Source organism: Dermacentor andersoni, chromosome 1, assembly GCF_023375885.2.
Source record: "Dermacentor andersoni chromosome 1, qqDerAnde1_hic_scaffold, whole genome shotgun sequence".
Classification (NCBI taxonomy): Eukaryota; Metazoa; Arthropoda; class Arachnida; order Ixodida; family Ixodidae; genus Dermacentor; species Dermacentor andersoni.
This window is the reverse complement of record NC_092814.1, coordinates 199,705,214-199,720,988: the sequence shown is the minus strand read 5'-3', so window position 1 is coordinate 199,720,988 and position 15,775 is coordinate 199,705,214. Positions and strand designations below refer to the sequence as shown.

The window sequence follows — 15,775 nt, the reverse complement described above, 5'->3', positions numbered from 1 at the left end:
GCGGGCGCTAGGCCTGTGTGACCAGAATTTCACCCTGAATACGCTTTGCTTCAGTGGCCAAATCGTCCAGGTCATGGAACCGGCCGTTTCGAAGGTAAGCGGCGAAGGTTGGATGGGCTTACCGAGCCACCCACTCCACCTTCTCAGAGTTCGATGCCGAGTGCTCTGTTAGGAGATAAAGATCATGCATGGCTCTCACATACTTGAGCAGAGATTCGTCCCTGTGCTGGGTTTGAAGCTCCAACGGCTGACGGTGCTGCGAAAAGGTTGCTCTCCAGGCCAACTGAGGCCGGATAGCGGATCGCTGTCGCTGGCGGAGCAGGACGGCTCCTGCTCGGCAGAACGATGAAGCAGCTGAGCAGTTAAAGGGCTCCCGCTGCTTGGATCGTAGGGTGCTGCTGGGCGAACGGACTCACCAATAGGCGTCCATGGGACGTCGCGCTTAGCATCTGATAGCATGGGGTTGCCACGAAGTGCATCCCTAAAGCTTACAGCATTGTCCGCTGCCTCAAACGACAGAAGGTCTGTAACCAAGGACTCAGGCTGCGACGGTGGCCGCAATGGGGCCTGCTCCGATGCCATGCCGGAACCTAGTTGGGCGCCAGATATGTGGGGGTTCAGGCTAACATGCCTGGACCCGACTAGCTCAGTCGCTAGAGCATGGTATTCTTAATCTCAGGGTCGTGGATTCGGGCCCCACGTTGGGCGCCAGATATGTGGGGGTTCAGGCTAACCTGCCCGGACCAGGCTAGCTAAGGTCTAAGGAGACACGTAGCTCGTCCCCACTCTGCAGCGCACGCAAAGGGGTGCTGTGGTGGGTTCACTGACTCACCGGCAAGGCATAGAGATGACTCCAGCCGTGGTACCAACGAATGGGGGTTTATTGCCTGTTATGTACAAAATGCACATACAGTACAGGAGTACGGCACTAGGGTGGCAGTCGCAGACTACGGTTGAAAGCTTCCGGGAAGTCGGCTCCACCACGCTGGGTCTTCAGAGCAGATTCGCCACACAGAAAGGGGCCGCCTTGCTCAGAGGGGCGCATGACCAAGTGGATCTGCACGTCCGACAGCCAAGAGCACCGAAAGTCAATCTGTCGGGCGGAGGCGCATGCGTACTCCAGATGCTGAAGGAGAGAGAAGCCGAAGAGAGGGCAAGTGGGGCCCGCTCCTCAGGCACTGTTCTTATGTGCGGCGCACGGCGTAACGTGAGCTGCGTGCGCAAGCGGCAGGCTCCGCGTCACGCCGGCTGCGGGGAATGTGCACTATCCATAATAAGGCTAGAACTGCGTGTCCCCAGCGATCGTGTAGGTGAATGGCCCAAGTTGCGAGTGAAGAGGAGATAGGGGTCCAAAAGGGGTCCCCACAGGGGAAATAAATGATGAAACTCACCTGCTATAAGAAATGTGTCAGCTCTGCATGAAGAATGAGAATACGTTGAGATGACTCTTGAGGAGTAGAAGAGGTTAACAGTGATCATGAGCAGAATTCAGTTACCAATAATTCTTATTGCGTATTGCTTTGAAAAGTTGGGGCCCCCACCAGGTTTGTGCATTACAAACAAGCGGTGTGTTGTGTTGATCACACTGCGGTGATTATGCATGCAAATTATTTCACCAGTATATTCTGTGAAAACAGCTAGAGGTCCAAACAGAAGTCCGCTTGCTTTTCTCAGACGAGTGACTTGTCCAATTACTGAGATGATGACATGGGCAATGGTGCCTCCATGTCGCACTCGTCATGTCTGCAGCACAAATAGTCCGAAACAGCATAAACTGTGAAACATAAAGCATGCAGAACAGTCTCTGGAAGTGGGCTGCAGAGCAAGAAAAGAAGGAAGACAAATGAAAGGAGGCTGGGTTTGGGATAATGAGATCAAAGAGAGAACGTAGGCCCTTAGCTCTCATATGGGTGAAGGCAGGAGAGGAATGCTCCTTTAGTGCCGAAAATGAAGTGAAACGTCTGCTTGTGCAGCATTGAGCACGAAGGGCTCCACGGCACACACGACATGTGACACTGCACAGGTCTCCATGTCGAATATATGGAATAGTAGATATTCGATTCACAAATCGAATGATTTAAACATTCGCTATTCAGTTCGATTCCGTGACATTCAACATTCCCACATCCCTAAAAATAATATATGACCAGTTGTGGATTCGAACCTGTGGTGTCGACCACAGCAGCCCAGTACTCTATCCATTAGGCCATGATCACACACATACTTCCCTCATTCCAAAGCCAGCCAGTTCTTTGAAATACTCATATGTGCGCCTCGGGCCACTTTCTCATCTTTTTTCCTTGTGACAGCTCTTGCTTTGAGGCGCCGCGTTAGACTGCCCTATCTCCGTGACCAGCCCGTTTTTCCCAGTACTTTTTTTGTAGCATCTTACACTACATAAAAATTGTGTGATGTTGTACTGACTTCATAGTCACTCAAGTTAATCATTTTTTAACATTTCTTCACCGGAGTACAAATGTCATCGTCACTTGACATAGTCACTTTACATACACCACATGACATAGCTGTACAATTGTATAACACGTAGTTGCTTATGACGTCACAATCCGTGCTTCTCTTGCTTACGCTTGCCTGTTACCTATGTAGAACCAACGATTGCCATGTCGTAAGCTCACATCAAACGGCCACCATAGAAATCATGCCATTGCTGCCATATGATCGTCTTCAACATAGTCGTCATCGTGTTGTTGTTACACATGTACACTCATGACCCACACACACAACTACCCCAAACAACACTGGATAGCCAGGTATCAGCAAAATGCTTTGCAGAACAAGAATTCCTACAGTGTGTGGGATCTTCACAATTTTATAATGTTGGGCACTCAGAACTAGCTTGTGCATTTACTTTTGAAGGTTGGTGCAGTCACATAGATCAAGCAAAGTCACGATGCTAGTCATACAAACTTGCTCCAAGTAAACTGCTTTAATATCATGGCATCGATGTTTACACGAAATAAAAGGCATGTGAGTGGTGATTTAGAAGATATACCAGTGCATAACGTGCATATGCAAAAAGGTATCATGTGTGGCCCCACCAGCATGTCCGCAGAACATGAACTGACTGTCGCTCAATGAAAAAATAGATCTGATTACATGATGTTGTCAATGTCAAGGTATAGTGCAAGTCCCTGCACTTTTGTAGATGTAGCACGACTTCACTCGCAGTATTTGGCAACTCCAGCTCGATTTCCCCCATCCTGCTGGGAGCATAACAGCATAAAACTTCGGTTGGGGCTAGTTGGTATGTAATATTTTGAAGGTGAAAAATTCAGCACAGTCAGCGCCAGTGCTTGTCTCGTCTCTTCTTTGTGGGTTGTCCTGGGTTTCGCGCTGAATTTTTCACCTTCAAAATAACAGCATAACTTTCACAGTCCGGACAGTCCATCTTCTGGTCCATACTAGGCTTGTGCAAATATTCAATATTTTCGAATAGTTGAACGAGTAATGCGCTATTTGATATTCACTTCGATTCGAATTTTGTTATTCGGAAATTTCGAAGTATTCGGCTAGAATGAATAGCCACACGCGGCAGGGAGAAGGCGTTTTCGGAAGTTTCGGTTTTGGATTCAGTAATACTTTTTCCAATCTAATCCAATCCAAACCAAGCCAGGAAAACAGAACTATACTCAGAACAAAGGCGTACAAAAACACATCTCGTCGGCTTGGTGGTGTGGTCGATTGCGTTTAGTGGCCGACTCTGTCTCTGCTGCTGCGGCATTTGATCAATCCCAGCCGCCTTCGACCACTCCAGAGAGCACCATGTGGCCAGCAATCCAATTTGAAACTTTTTTGTAAAGATTCCACCGGGAACAGAAGCTCGATGTCTTGAATGCAAGGCAGTCCTGAAGACCCCGACAAGTACGAAAACAACTTTAGCAACGCATTTAAGGAGATGCCCGGACTTGCACAAGGACTACCAAGAGAAGCGGGACGCACGCAAAAGGCCATCCAAGCTCAAGGGGGCAAGCAAGGCAAGTGGTCAACAGCCATCCATAGCCGACAGTTTCAAGCCAAAAATGAAAGCATCGGCCCCAAAAGCCCAACAGATGATAAAAAGGATAGCTCACTTCGTAGCTCGGGGTATGCACCCCTACAACATTGTCGAAGAACCGGGTTTCCTCGACATGATGAAGTTCGCTATGCCGGATTATGCCGTGGGTCTCGGAACGTTCTCGAGAGACATTATTCCGGACCTCTACGCATCAAGCAAAGAGAAGGTGAAAAAGAAGCTCGGGGACATTTTTGCAAGCGGTGTGGAGTCGCTTTCAATCACAACTGATGGTTGGACACCGCAGGCAAATGACAGCTACGTTTGTGTAACTTGTCACGTCATGGACAGTGACTTCATGCAACACGTGCATGCATTGGCTTGCACGGAGATGACACTCTCACACTGCAGAAGACATGGAGCTGTTTATCGCAGGTGTCATCGAGAAGTGGGAACTTCCAGCCCACGATACTGTACCGATCTTCGTCGTTACAGATAATGGAAGGAACTTTACTTCTGCAGTAGCCCGGTCGTCCTGGAGTGGTGTGCAGTGTTTCGGACACACCCTTCAGTTGTGTGTCAGTGATGCCAAAAGAGAAGTGTCAGGGTTTTTGCAGCTCTTTGCTAAGGCCAGAGCAATTGTGGCTAGATACAAACGGAGTGCCAATGCCCGAGGACGGCTTCAGGAAATTCAGAGAAACGTGCAGCCGGACCCTCTCGAGGTTATACAAGACGTCCCGACGCGATGGAACAGTGAGCATGCCATGATGGCAAGGCTCGTGAAGCTCCGTACGGTCATCACTGTAGAACTTTCAGAATCTGACGCATTTCCAAACTTGAACGCAAGTGAGTGGAAGCTTATGAATGCAGCAGTGCAAGTCTTGAAGCCACTTGACCATGCCACAACTGAACTGTCTGGGGACAGATATTCCACACGGTCACAAGTCATTCCCCTGTTGCACTGTACCGATGTGGTTCTAGCTGTACATGTTGTCGAAGGTGGTGAGGCAACATTGCTTGCCTCAAACCTTTTGCGTAGCATAAAGATGAGGTTCCCTGATATCAAGATGTCATGCGTTCCTGCATTGGCAATGTTGGTCGATCCTAGATACAAAGATGTCTGTTTTGCTGAATGACCCGCAAAGCAATGGGCATTCACTCTACTCACAACGGCAGCAGAAGAGACTTTGCCAGTTGATCAACATGGTACAGCAACAAGTGAGAACAGCACCTGCACTGCAGACCCATCAGGGGACTCTGTGTGGAGTGCTTTTACACACTTCAGTTCGTATGCACATCATCAGTCAAGCCGTACAATCTCTGATGAGGTTGCTGGGTACTCGAAGGCCCCCCCTTCTTTCCTGGTCCGAAGACCCCCTTGTGTGGTGGAAAAGCAAGGGCAGCCACCTTTACCTAACCCTGGTTGCAATTGCCCGTAGGTATCTTTCAATACCAGCCACCCAGACAAGAAGTGAAAGGCTTTTTTTGACTGCAGGAGCCGTTGTAAGCTGCAGAAGAGAGCACCTCAAACCCGAGCATGTGGAACAGCTAGTGTTTTTGCACGAAAATTTGTAGATTTTCGTAAATGATCAAGTTTACTTTCCTTGAATAAATCCCAGACCTTAGCCCTCTGCCATTTTTTTGTCTTTACTTGCTACTATTCGAAGTATTCACTTCGAACCAAAAAAGCACTATTCGCACAAGCCTAGTCCACACATCTCACCCGTTCTCGCTGTTACTCATTCGAGAAGTGTGTCATGCTATAAAGCTTTTGAGTGTTTGAGCTGAATTAGCTTTGGGCAGTTTAAAAATTATCCGAGCAATGTTTTTCTATATGTATTGTTTGAAAGAGTTATTTTGCTTACGTTAGTGGTGCACCTTGTGGGGAGCACCCGCCTCCATTTCCTCCCGCGTACCCGCATCGTCCCGTTCGCACGTGGCGGATGGGTTGAGCCGGCGTAGACAAGGGAGAGAGGCACTACACGCCCTCCCTTTCTCCGTCGCTCTTGTGACGCGCGTACCCCTCTCCCCCCACGCGGCTCACGAGAAAGGGAAACATATCCGGCGGGCGAGGAGGACTTCCCCTCGCAAAAAGGTAGAAAGGCATAAAAGCGCGCCACTGGGGAGACCCTCTCTCTTGGGACGCCGACACCTGGACCGCCTGGACGAAAGCACCTGCCGCATCCCGTGAGTGACCTTAGTTTGTCTGACCCACCCAGACAACAAGGCAAGCCTATTTACTACTATTACTGAGAGGACGTCCCTCTGCGAGTGTTCGCTATTGCTAATAGCAATAAACGTTATTACCGTTGACACCGCTGGTCGCCTTATTCGTTCGAACCCGGCGTAGCCGTGATTCCCGCGCTACGGGTTGGGAGTACCACGAAGCAACTGTGTGGGGCTAGATCCAGAGCTCACCTTCAGCCCTAGCCGCACGCAGAGTGGAACCCCCACAACCTTCATCGTTTTGACGGTGGCAACACGCCATGGCTTGAGTAGAAAACGTGGCACATGCCACAGGCTTGAGACAGTCTTGACCCCAATGACTGCAGTGTATGTAGTGTATGTCTTGGTGGCGCTAGGGGCCTGTAAGTGAATGTGTCAGACATGTTATCTTCAACTGAAAACACTGATTTTCAGCAAATTTATGAGGAAGAATAGCAGCTCACAATGAATTACAGTACTAATTCCTTGTTATAACGAAGTCAGCGGGATGGTGAAAAAATTTGTTATGCTAAGCGGCAGTTCGATATAAGTGACTACTCGAGAAAAGCTATAGCAGTCTAGCTTTAATCGCGCCAGAACTGCGAGGAAGTCAAAATACAGTGTATTCAGTGAAGCAAAACTTTATTCAGGTGCAGAAAAGGCACTGAGCTTTGGCTGTTTCAAGTTCTTACCGGGCGCGAGCAACCCCTGCTCTAATTTGACCAAGCATTGCACAAGGCTGTGGTCATCACCCATGCATTCAACCTTATTTTGCAACAGGTGTAGGTACTCCCGTGTCTGCACCATAGGTGGCACTTCACGTGGCTCTTCGTCCACTGGCTCTTCGCCCTTGTTGGGGCTACCAACAGTGTCAGTGATCTCTGCATGCATCGCTGGGGCGACCACGGAAGCAGCAGCGTCAGCCAACGTGAATGTCTCGAAGTCGCCTTCTACCTCTTGGCCAGCAATTTTATGAACAGCCTCAAATCGCTGCAAGTCCGTTCATCGTCAGGCTGGTCATCATAAGGGTCGCTGATGACGGTGTGGGAAAAGCCGGCCTGCGCAAAGCAGTTGGCAACCTTCGAAGGTGCGGGTTCTTTCCATGAAAAGTTCAACAAATGGATCGCACCAAGCAAATCAGTGTTGTACCTCTTGCTGGTGTCATATGCGGTGAGCATGCGCTGCAAAAGAGCCTTGCGGTACAGCTTTCGGGTGGTTTCAATGACGCTTTGATCCGTAGGTTGCAGTACCACGGTTGTGTTTGCAGGCAAAAATTCCACAGCGATCACCTTGAATTTGTTGATATTCCCATGGCTTGGACAAATGTCACTTATGAAAAGCACTTGCCAATTCATTGCGTTGAATTGTCTATCCAGAAAACGCACATAGTCTTCAAAAATAGCAGCAGTCATACATGCTCACTTGTTACTTCTGTAGATGCATTCCTTGGGAATAGTTGCATTTCGGAAGCACCGCGTCTTCTCCACCTACCCCAGTATCAACAAGGAAAGTTTGTCCTCGCCTGTTGCATTGGCATGAAACAGCATCGTGACACGCTCCTTGCTCCGTTTTCCTCCAGATGAGGATCCGTCAGCGGTCATGAACGTGTGATTCGGTAGCATCTTGTAGAAAAATGCAGCCTCATCTAGGTTGTAGGTGTCTTTGTCTTCATACTTTTCAAGTAGAGCTTGGAGCCAATGTTGGCACCATACGTCTACAGTGTCACGGATCACGGCTGCACTTTCACCAACGATTCGATTTCGAGGTTACACCGTGTCGTTTCTTGAACCACTCAAGCCAGCCATTGCTGCACTTTAAATCTTTATGGCCCATTTGGAGGGGGAGAGCTTCGGTTTTTCCAGTAAGTGCAGGTCCATGTACGGGTAGGTTTGCACTCCTGGCGTTCTTCAGCCATTGTAGAAGTGCACCTTCCACTTCGTGATATTTCGAATCGCGATTCCTCTTCCTCTTCACCGAGAAGCTCTTTTCAAAGCCATCCAGCACAGCTTCCTTGTTTTTCAGTACAGTTGATAAAGTAGACGGTGGTATGCCGAATTCCTTCGCGATGTCGGTTTTCTGCCGGCCACCTTTTTCTACTTCTTTTATCACCAGAACTTTCTGCTCCAAAGTCGGACTCTGACGGAGCCATTTCTCACTGTAGGCCACAAAAACACACGCAAGGCATACCTAACGAAGCACTCCTAATAACACACAATCACGTGGCCTGCAGCACAGATCCAAACATATGCGCCAATACCAAAACTGGAGAACTGGATAAGTGGAAAAACAGCACGGTACAAGGAAGTACTTCTTTGCCGATTAAGGATAGGCCACACATACGGTACTCACTCTTATCTCTTGACTGGAGGCGATCCTCCAACTTCTAGTAAGTGCGGCAATAGTCTCACAGTCCTCCATGTCCTTATTCAGTACCCTGCAATAGAAACAGAGAGGAAAAGGTATTTTCCTTCTGCGTATCGCGAAAATATGCCTCTTCACCCTGCATTTTTTCTTGGCGATGAACCGCTTTTTAATCTGCAAATAGTCTGATTTCTTAGCCGAAACCGACATCCTGAAAATCATTTGGCCAGGCAACTTTATGGCACATGATTAACAGCCCTGCATTCAAGGGCTCTCTTTAAACTCTGGTGTCACTGTTATGTTTTGTTGCATCATGTTTTTAATGAAAGCTCATTGCCATAGCCCACATCACTACTTAGTCAGCATCATTATTTTAGCACCTATATATTTTACGCCACTTACAGCGACAGGTTTTAGACCCTTTTACAGCCATGTAACATCTACCATGAAAAATTCATTGTCCACGCCATCCACAATACATCGTTAACATTACCACTTGTCATGACGCTCTTTGGCGAATACTGGCCCTTGCGCCATAGAACACCACACATCATCATCATCAAATGCACGCGCTGTCAGCGCCAAAGTGGCTGAATGCGGCGGGTGACGCAGAAAGCAGAAGCCTCAAAACGTTGTCAGGGCATCTAGCTTTCCTCGTCAGTGCAACGCTGGTGATGGCGACAGCTGCAATGGCAAGCTTGGCGTTGGCTTCACGTGTAGCGGAAGAAAGGTGATTGGAGTTGTGGAGACAAAGTAGCAGGAACCTTGGAAGGGCACCCGTTGGGGGAAGATTGTGCTCTGGAAGGCAGGCCAGAAGAGGGAGCTTTAAGGAACAGCGATGTCGAAACTTGCAGCGAGGAGGCGAGGAGTTGACATGAAGACGAGTGAGAGGAGTGACTGGCGTCCAGATGGCTTGCAGACTGGAGAGCAAATGAGGAGAGGAAGGCAGTGGCTGCTTTTCTAGGGGGGCTGTGTAGGTCACGGTCAACGACGAGAGTATCGCGCTGTAAAGTGCGGCAGATGCCGTGGCTCGAGTCTGAGATTGTGTTTGTTGTGCTCAAAAAATGATTAGCCGCTCATTGTGGGTACGCAGTACGATCCTGAAAACTGAACGGTTTTGCAGTAAGGGCTTTGCATGATCGCTGGGCAATTTTTTCTTGAGGTGTGCAGCTGTTTGCAAAAAGAGAGCTTGCAAGGAGTTTCTCGGCGCACCATTGTTAACGACACTGTGCTAATTCTACGGTTCGACTGTTGGTGTTCGCGCACTGTCCCATCCGTGCCATTGACAAATGTCTAGGAACAAAATTTAGTGACTCTACCACGCATTTAGACCGTTTGTATAAAGTCGGATGGCATGAATTGAGCATGACTGGCTCGAGAAAATCGCCAGGGAAACACCAGCTTGCGTTGATTCGCCACGTTGACAGCCTCACTCGCCGCTGGCTCAGATCTTTCGTGTTTTCGGCAAGTTATTGGTTAATTTGCACTGTCAAAAGTGCCACAGAGCTAGGGGCAGTGTTTTATTGCGATGCAGGCCGATTATAGTGCATTATAGTGATTATAGAGCAAATTTCTAGACCAACTTCCCTAAAGTCGTCTTCCCGATTTGTTAATGTCGCTCCTTGTGTCAAACATGGCACTTATAATCAGAGGGACACTTCTTTTGTGCTTTTCAGCATGTTTCAGCGCCAGAAGTGCTGTTTAGAGGGGTAAAACTTCGCTCATCCATCAAGCACCCCCCCATGGAATGCCACGGCACAAGTCTGCCCGTGGTCTTTTGGCCACTTTTCAGCATCCAAGAGACCGCAGTTTTCTGGCAATTCAAAGCGTCAGGAAAACTTTATTTTCGTGTGGGTTCTATCACAGGGGACACCAGCGATGCAATCGCGACCGAGATTAACAGTTCGGGCGCACTGCACCATGTAATTTGACAGCTTCCGTTCGCTGGGCAGTAAACAACTGGGAGCACTTGGCACTCGCTTGGAACCTACCCGTTACTAGGCGGTCATCGGTCATGGGTTTGGTACTTTTGTGGCCTTTGTGTGCCTGCATGAGACTAATTCGTTGGTAGTGTTCATTTGACACTGCATGGGCAAAAGAGTCGCTGCCACTTAGCGTCGATGATGCTCCGCTCGCCACTTCATTCCAAGCGGGTCAAGCTCTTCGTGCACTTCAAGTAATGCGGCTTAAAATGCATGCATTTGGGTTGGGACTGGAAGAACCTTCGGATAAAGCAATATTTCGAGTAAAGCGATTTCATTATATTGAGGGATTGCTGTATTACCATATTTACCAGATTCTAAGATCATAATTTTTTTAAAGAAAATGGGTCCGAAAATTGCCTGAACTGTTAAAGTCAAATATGAAACCAAAACCTTGTTTGCAGCATTATTAACAGTCTACTGTCAGAACTGGCGTCATTGCCATTGTCATTACAAGATGACAGCAGAACAAGTGTTCATGATGAGAGCTTCTTTCTCGTGTTTGCCCGACTGTCGTGCACATGCATGAGTTGCGAGGGAGACATCTAGAGACTTTTGTTTCTCGAAAGCTGCCTTTCTATAGGTACTGCCAGTGGCTGTGGTAATATGGAGAAGGATGTTTCGCTCACTTTCTCCCTAGCCAAGCTGCACTACACGACAGCAGCTAAATATTCCGGAAAAAACTCGCCCTCTGTTGGTGCTTTGTGGCATCACGCAAGCGCATTGCGCTCATGACTGAGAGGTCCTCGGTTTGACTCAAGTGTTCAATGGACTTTTTTTCTTCTTTCTTTGAAATATTGCTGCATCATTATATTGTGGCATGCAAAATCAATGATGATGATGAGCCACAATAAATAGGAGCATATTTTTACTGAGCAGAAGGCCCTAGATGACAGTTATTCCTCGGCGGATAAATCACATGGCCCTCGTGCCGGCTGTGCGTGATCTGAGCCATGCGCCCGCTTTGATTCCTAGCCAATGGCCTGTCCCTAGCCAGCCGCCGTTCTCCTCATCTTTCTCGAAATCAATACTGCTACAATGTCATTTCCCCCTTTGACTTCTGCAGTGCATGTTCTTTCTTTTTTTTCATGTTTCACCACCATGCCTGACACGGAAGGTTCCTGCCAAGGGTAGCAGAGTGACTTGTCGCGCAGCGCGAGGTTGCTGTTAGATTGATGCTGCTTTAGCAGCTGCAAACCAATGTATATTGACACATTACTGCAAATTCATTTTATTGTAAAATATTAATTCGCAAGTTATATGGATTACTGGGCGGAGCATATGTACAGCAGCCCATGTGGTACCTACTGTAAAGATCGCCTCTCGTTGCCATCACCTCTGGCACTGGTAGAGCGCCAAAGGTGCACTGCGAAGCGGTAAACCTTACGTTGCATGTGCTCGTGACATGGTCCCTGTCTTCCTCTCTGGGGACTTTTTGGTCCGGAAAATACGAAAAAGAATCTCTTGGGTGTTCACATAGGAATGAGATGACTATATGCCACTTTCAGGCTTTAAAGGGACACTAAAGAGGAAAATAAGTTGAGCCGTTGTGATAAGTTATGCTTACATATGCCAAAAAGCCACTCTTACCAGAAAAGATGCAAGAAAAAAAGATGGGTGGCGAACACCACCTTGAAGTTTCCATACCAGCGCACCATGACGTCATGGATTTTGCCAGTGTCTGCTTGGGTCTAGTTTATTTTTTGTCAGTAAAGATAGATTACATTATAAAGGAGCCAAAGACTGAACCTATCAAGTTTCAGGAAATCTTACCACACCACAATGGCCAAAATACGAAAAAAGATAGTTTAAAATCTGTGACATCACTCTGACATACCATAATGTATTGGTGCAAATTAAAAATGAAAGGTGAAGTTTTACCTTTATTTGCTCTCAGAGTAATCCACCTCTTACCACAAAATTAGTTTATACATTACACTAGTGGTAAGTGTAGTGGCATGTTTTTGGAGCTCCGGATACTTGCACATGTTGCAGGACGAAGTGACATTAGTCTAGGCTTGGGCCACTATCCCATTTGCAGTTGTAGCGGAGTGGTTGAGAAGTGTGGAGTATCAAACTCAAAGGACTGCTAGGCTGAGATTGATGATGGACATTAAGTGTAAATAAATTTTCATTCTGCAGGTTTCATCTTATTTATGACTGACAGAATCAGGAAAATGCTACATTCTTCGTGTTATAAAATCAGGTGCATGTTGGATTGAGCACCCCATTAGAATTGGGTAAACACTGCCAAATGAAGCACCAATGCGTTTGGATATTTTTTCAGCCTTTTTTTTATTTGAGCTGCCAATTAATTGGATCAGTTCTGTCGACCTTGTTGTGGTTGGGAAGTCGACTGTAACCAATATTTTTGACGGAGCCAGGTGAAGGGTGCCATTAGGGGCCCTTTGAAGGAGTATTGAACATATAGTATCTGTTACGATTCGTGCAAAAAAATTCGGTTTACATATTAGTTGCTGTTTAGTGTCTGCTGTCTACCTCACAACTACAGTGTGCTAGTGTTTCATCTCTATAGCAAAAAGTCATTCCAGTAAACCTTTTTAAGGGAAAGCATAAGCCAGTGAGCTTACCTGATGTCAAGGCTCAGTGCCATTTACAACAAATTGGATGACCACAGGCCAACATATTGTTATAAGTAGTCTATGATATGAATAATCTCAGCTTTGTGGTGTACCGTGCAGTCACAGTTACCACACAGCACTCAAATGTTGTTTAGAAGCAGGGAGGGACAAAGTGCCATAGCGGGCTATTGCTGTGAAGCACTTGGTGCATGTCCTTCTAACATTGTTTTCAACTCAAAAGTGGCTGTGGCATAGTGTAGACTACAATGCATATACATAGTATGTTGCTAGCAGGGAGAATGACTAATTTCAATTATTACTGCAGCTAGACGATCTGAGCTTCTCGGGCGCCATGAAAGGAGGCCCAAGTGAGGAGGGGCAAGGGGGTGGCTGTTCACCAACAGCCCGTGCAGCCATGGGTCCTGGCAGCCTGCCGGAGCTGCCTGTGTTCGCAGACGGGGGTAGCAGCACATCATCCGCATCACCACCACCCTGGTCGGCTGGACCTGTGCCACCATTCTCTGGGGGCAGCGGAGGCTTGTTTCTGCGACAATTCAGTGCCCCAATGCCAAGCTCCCAGTCATCTTTGAGCCGGCTTCCTGACATCAGCCGGCTCACCATTGATGAAGGCGAGCCTGGCCTGCAGAATTTTCTAGGAACTGGTGCCATTGGCAAAAGCTGAGGGGTCATACTTTACCTCTGCTCCCATGACAGTTGCCCTCCTCTTGCACCCAACCTTCCTTCCGATAGATACTGCACAGCATCTGTGCATTCAGTGTGGCTGCTGCTGGACACATTTCTCTTCTCCTGCCTCAAGAAGCTTTGAGTCTGCAGTATTCATTTTCCTGACCTTGAATTCGGCTTTTTCTCGGGAGATGAAGATTGACAGTTTTTTGCTTTTCTCTAATGGCAATAGTTCACACACACCTTAGCTTGCGGTCAGACTGATTCCTCTCACCTTGCTGGCCTTCCAAGCACACATGACACTTTCATATTTATATAAAGTCTCACAGACACTTAAGATGGCATGCATATGCAAGTTAGGGGCTTCTTAGTGCTTTTGTGACTATACTGCCTACTAATTTGATTATGGACCTGACGTTCACTCTCTCTATCCCGTCCTCTTTTCGGTTTCTCCTTCTCTTTATCTTTAACCTGTTGAATCGCATGATGTGGCACCTGTAGAAGTCCTATTCAAGAGTGATATTCAGTGTGATCAGAGTCCCATCGCTGGCATTTCAATGCTGATAGTTCGACGTCTTGTAAGCACAGCATCACTTGAGAATATACTTCACCTGTTCTTGTTCTTGCAACTCCTTTACATGTGCATCATTTGATAGCAGTTCGCAATGACTGGACCTTTTGTTATAGTATTACCCTGAAATGCTTTCTATTATCTGCCACTGTGTCCACTGTGTTTCTGTAGCAACTATGTCTGCGGTAACTCTGGTAACATAACAGCACCACATCTTAGTTATTTCTTATGTTGTTATACATCTTTGTCCAAGTGGTGTATGCTTAGCCCCATGATGCTTTTATATTTATGCATGCTATATGTACTTAACAATATTGAAAATCTACTTCACTCTATTACCGCTGAAGCAGACATTGACTGTGCTTTAGCGCACAAAGTAGTCATGTTTTTTAATCATGACACTCATCAAAATTCTTGGGTCTGGCCTCAGTGGCTGCTTTTCGATGGAGGCAAAATGCAAAAGCTATAGTGTACTTGTATTTACGTGCATATTAAGGAACCTCAGGTGCTCGAAATTAATCCAGAGTCCCCCCACTATGGCATACCTCATAATTATATTGTGGTTTTGACTTGTGAAACCCTAGAATTTCTTTTTTAATGTGTTTGCACTAGGAGTGCCAAAGCAGAAAAAAGTGCGTGTGCGCGAAGTGTGGGAAGCCGGTCACATGGTAGAGGTAGTGTGTATGTGTGTGCATGCATGTGTATGTATATATATATATATAGTCTACGCTCATTACAATGGACCTGCGTACAACAGACTTTCAGATATAACGGACCGTATTTCAGGCTTAGTTTATTCTACCTATATTATTAATGCAACGAAGTTCGCTTTTAACGGACCATGCTACAACGGACTATCGGCTACAGCGGACGAAATTAGCTACAATTTTTTTTTTTAATGGGGCGTATAAAAGGTACTTTTGCCGTGTCGGCACAGGCTGACAACTGACTTGCGAGAGTCAGCCGGCGATCACGGCTCAATATTGCGCACGTGAAGGGGGAAGGCAGGGTGGAAAGGCGCCATTTTCTTTCGCACACGAGGCAGGGGGGGGGGGGGGGGGGGGGGAGTTGAGGCAAGAGAGAGGAGGGTTCTACTCCGGCGGCTGCTGCTTACGGCCCAGCCGCCGTATCTTGAAAGCGATCTGCGATGTGGACAAAGTGCGGCCATTGCCGGTAGCTTCATATGCGCTGTGCTTTCGACGTTTAGTTCACGTTGAAGCGAGAGACAGCATGAAGGTAAACTCGCTCGCTGCTGCTGCCACGCTTAACTTGCTTAATTTGCAATCTCAATCGATGGTTCACCTCTCAGGCGAAACTGCCGCATTTCTTGTTTGTTTTTTACTTTGGACGTTTGTCACTCACTCTTTGCAGTGAAGTT

General features: G+C 47.3%; 1 protein-coding gene across 1 annotated transcript in view; it reads left to right on the top strand.

The window, feature by feature from the left end:
* Positions 1–15,421, top strand: part of LOC126546881 (carboxyl-terminal PDZ ligand of neuronal nitric oxide synthase protein-like) — a 72,357-nt gene extending 56,936 nt beyond the window's left edge. The window contains exon 11 of the mRNA XM_050194597.3: positions 13,468–15,421. Coding sequence (XP_050050554.2) covers positions 13,468–13,824 — 357 coding nt within the window. The 3' untranslated portion in view covers positions 13,825–15,421. The remainder of the gene's footprint in view (positions 1–13,467) is intronic.
* The last annotated feature ends 354 nt before the right edge of the window (positions 15,422–15,775 follow it).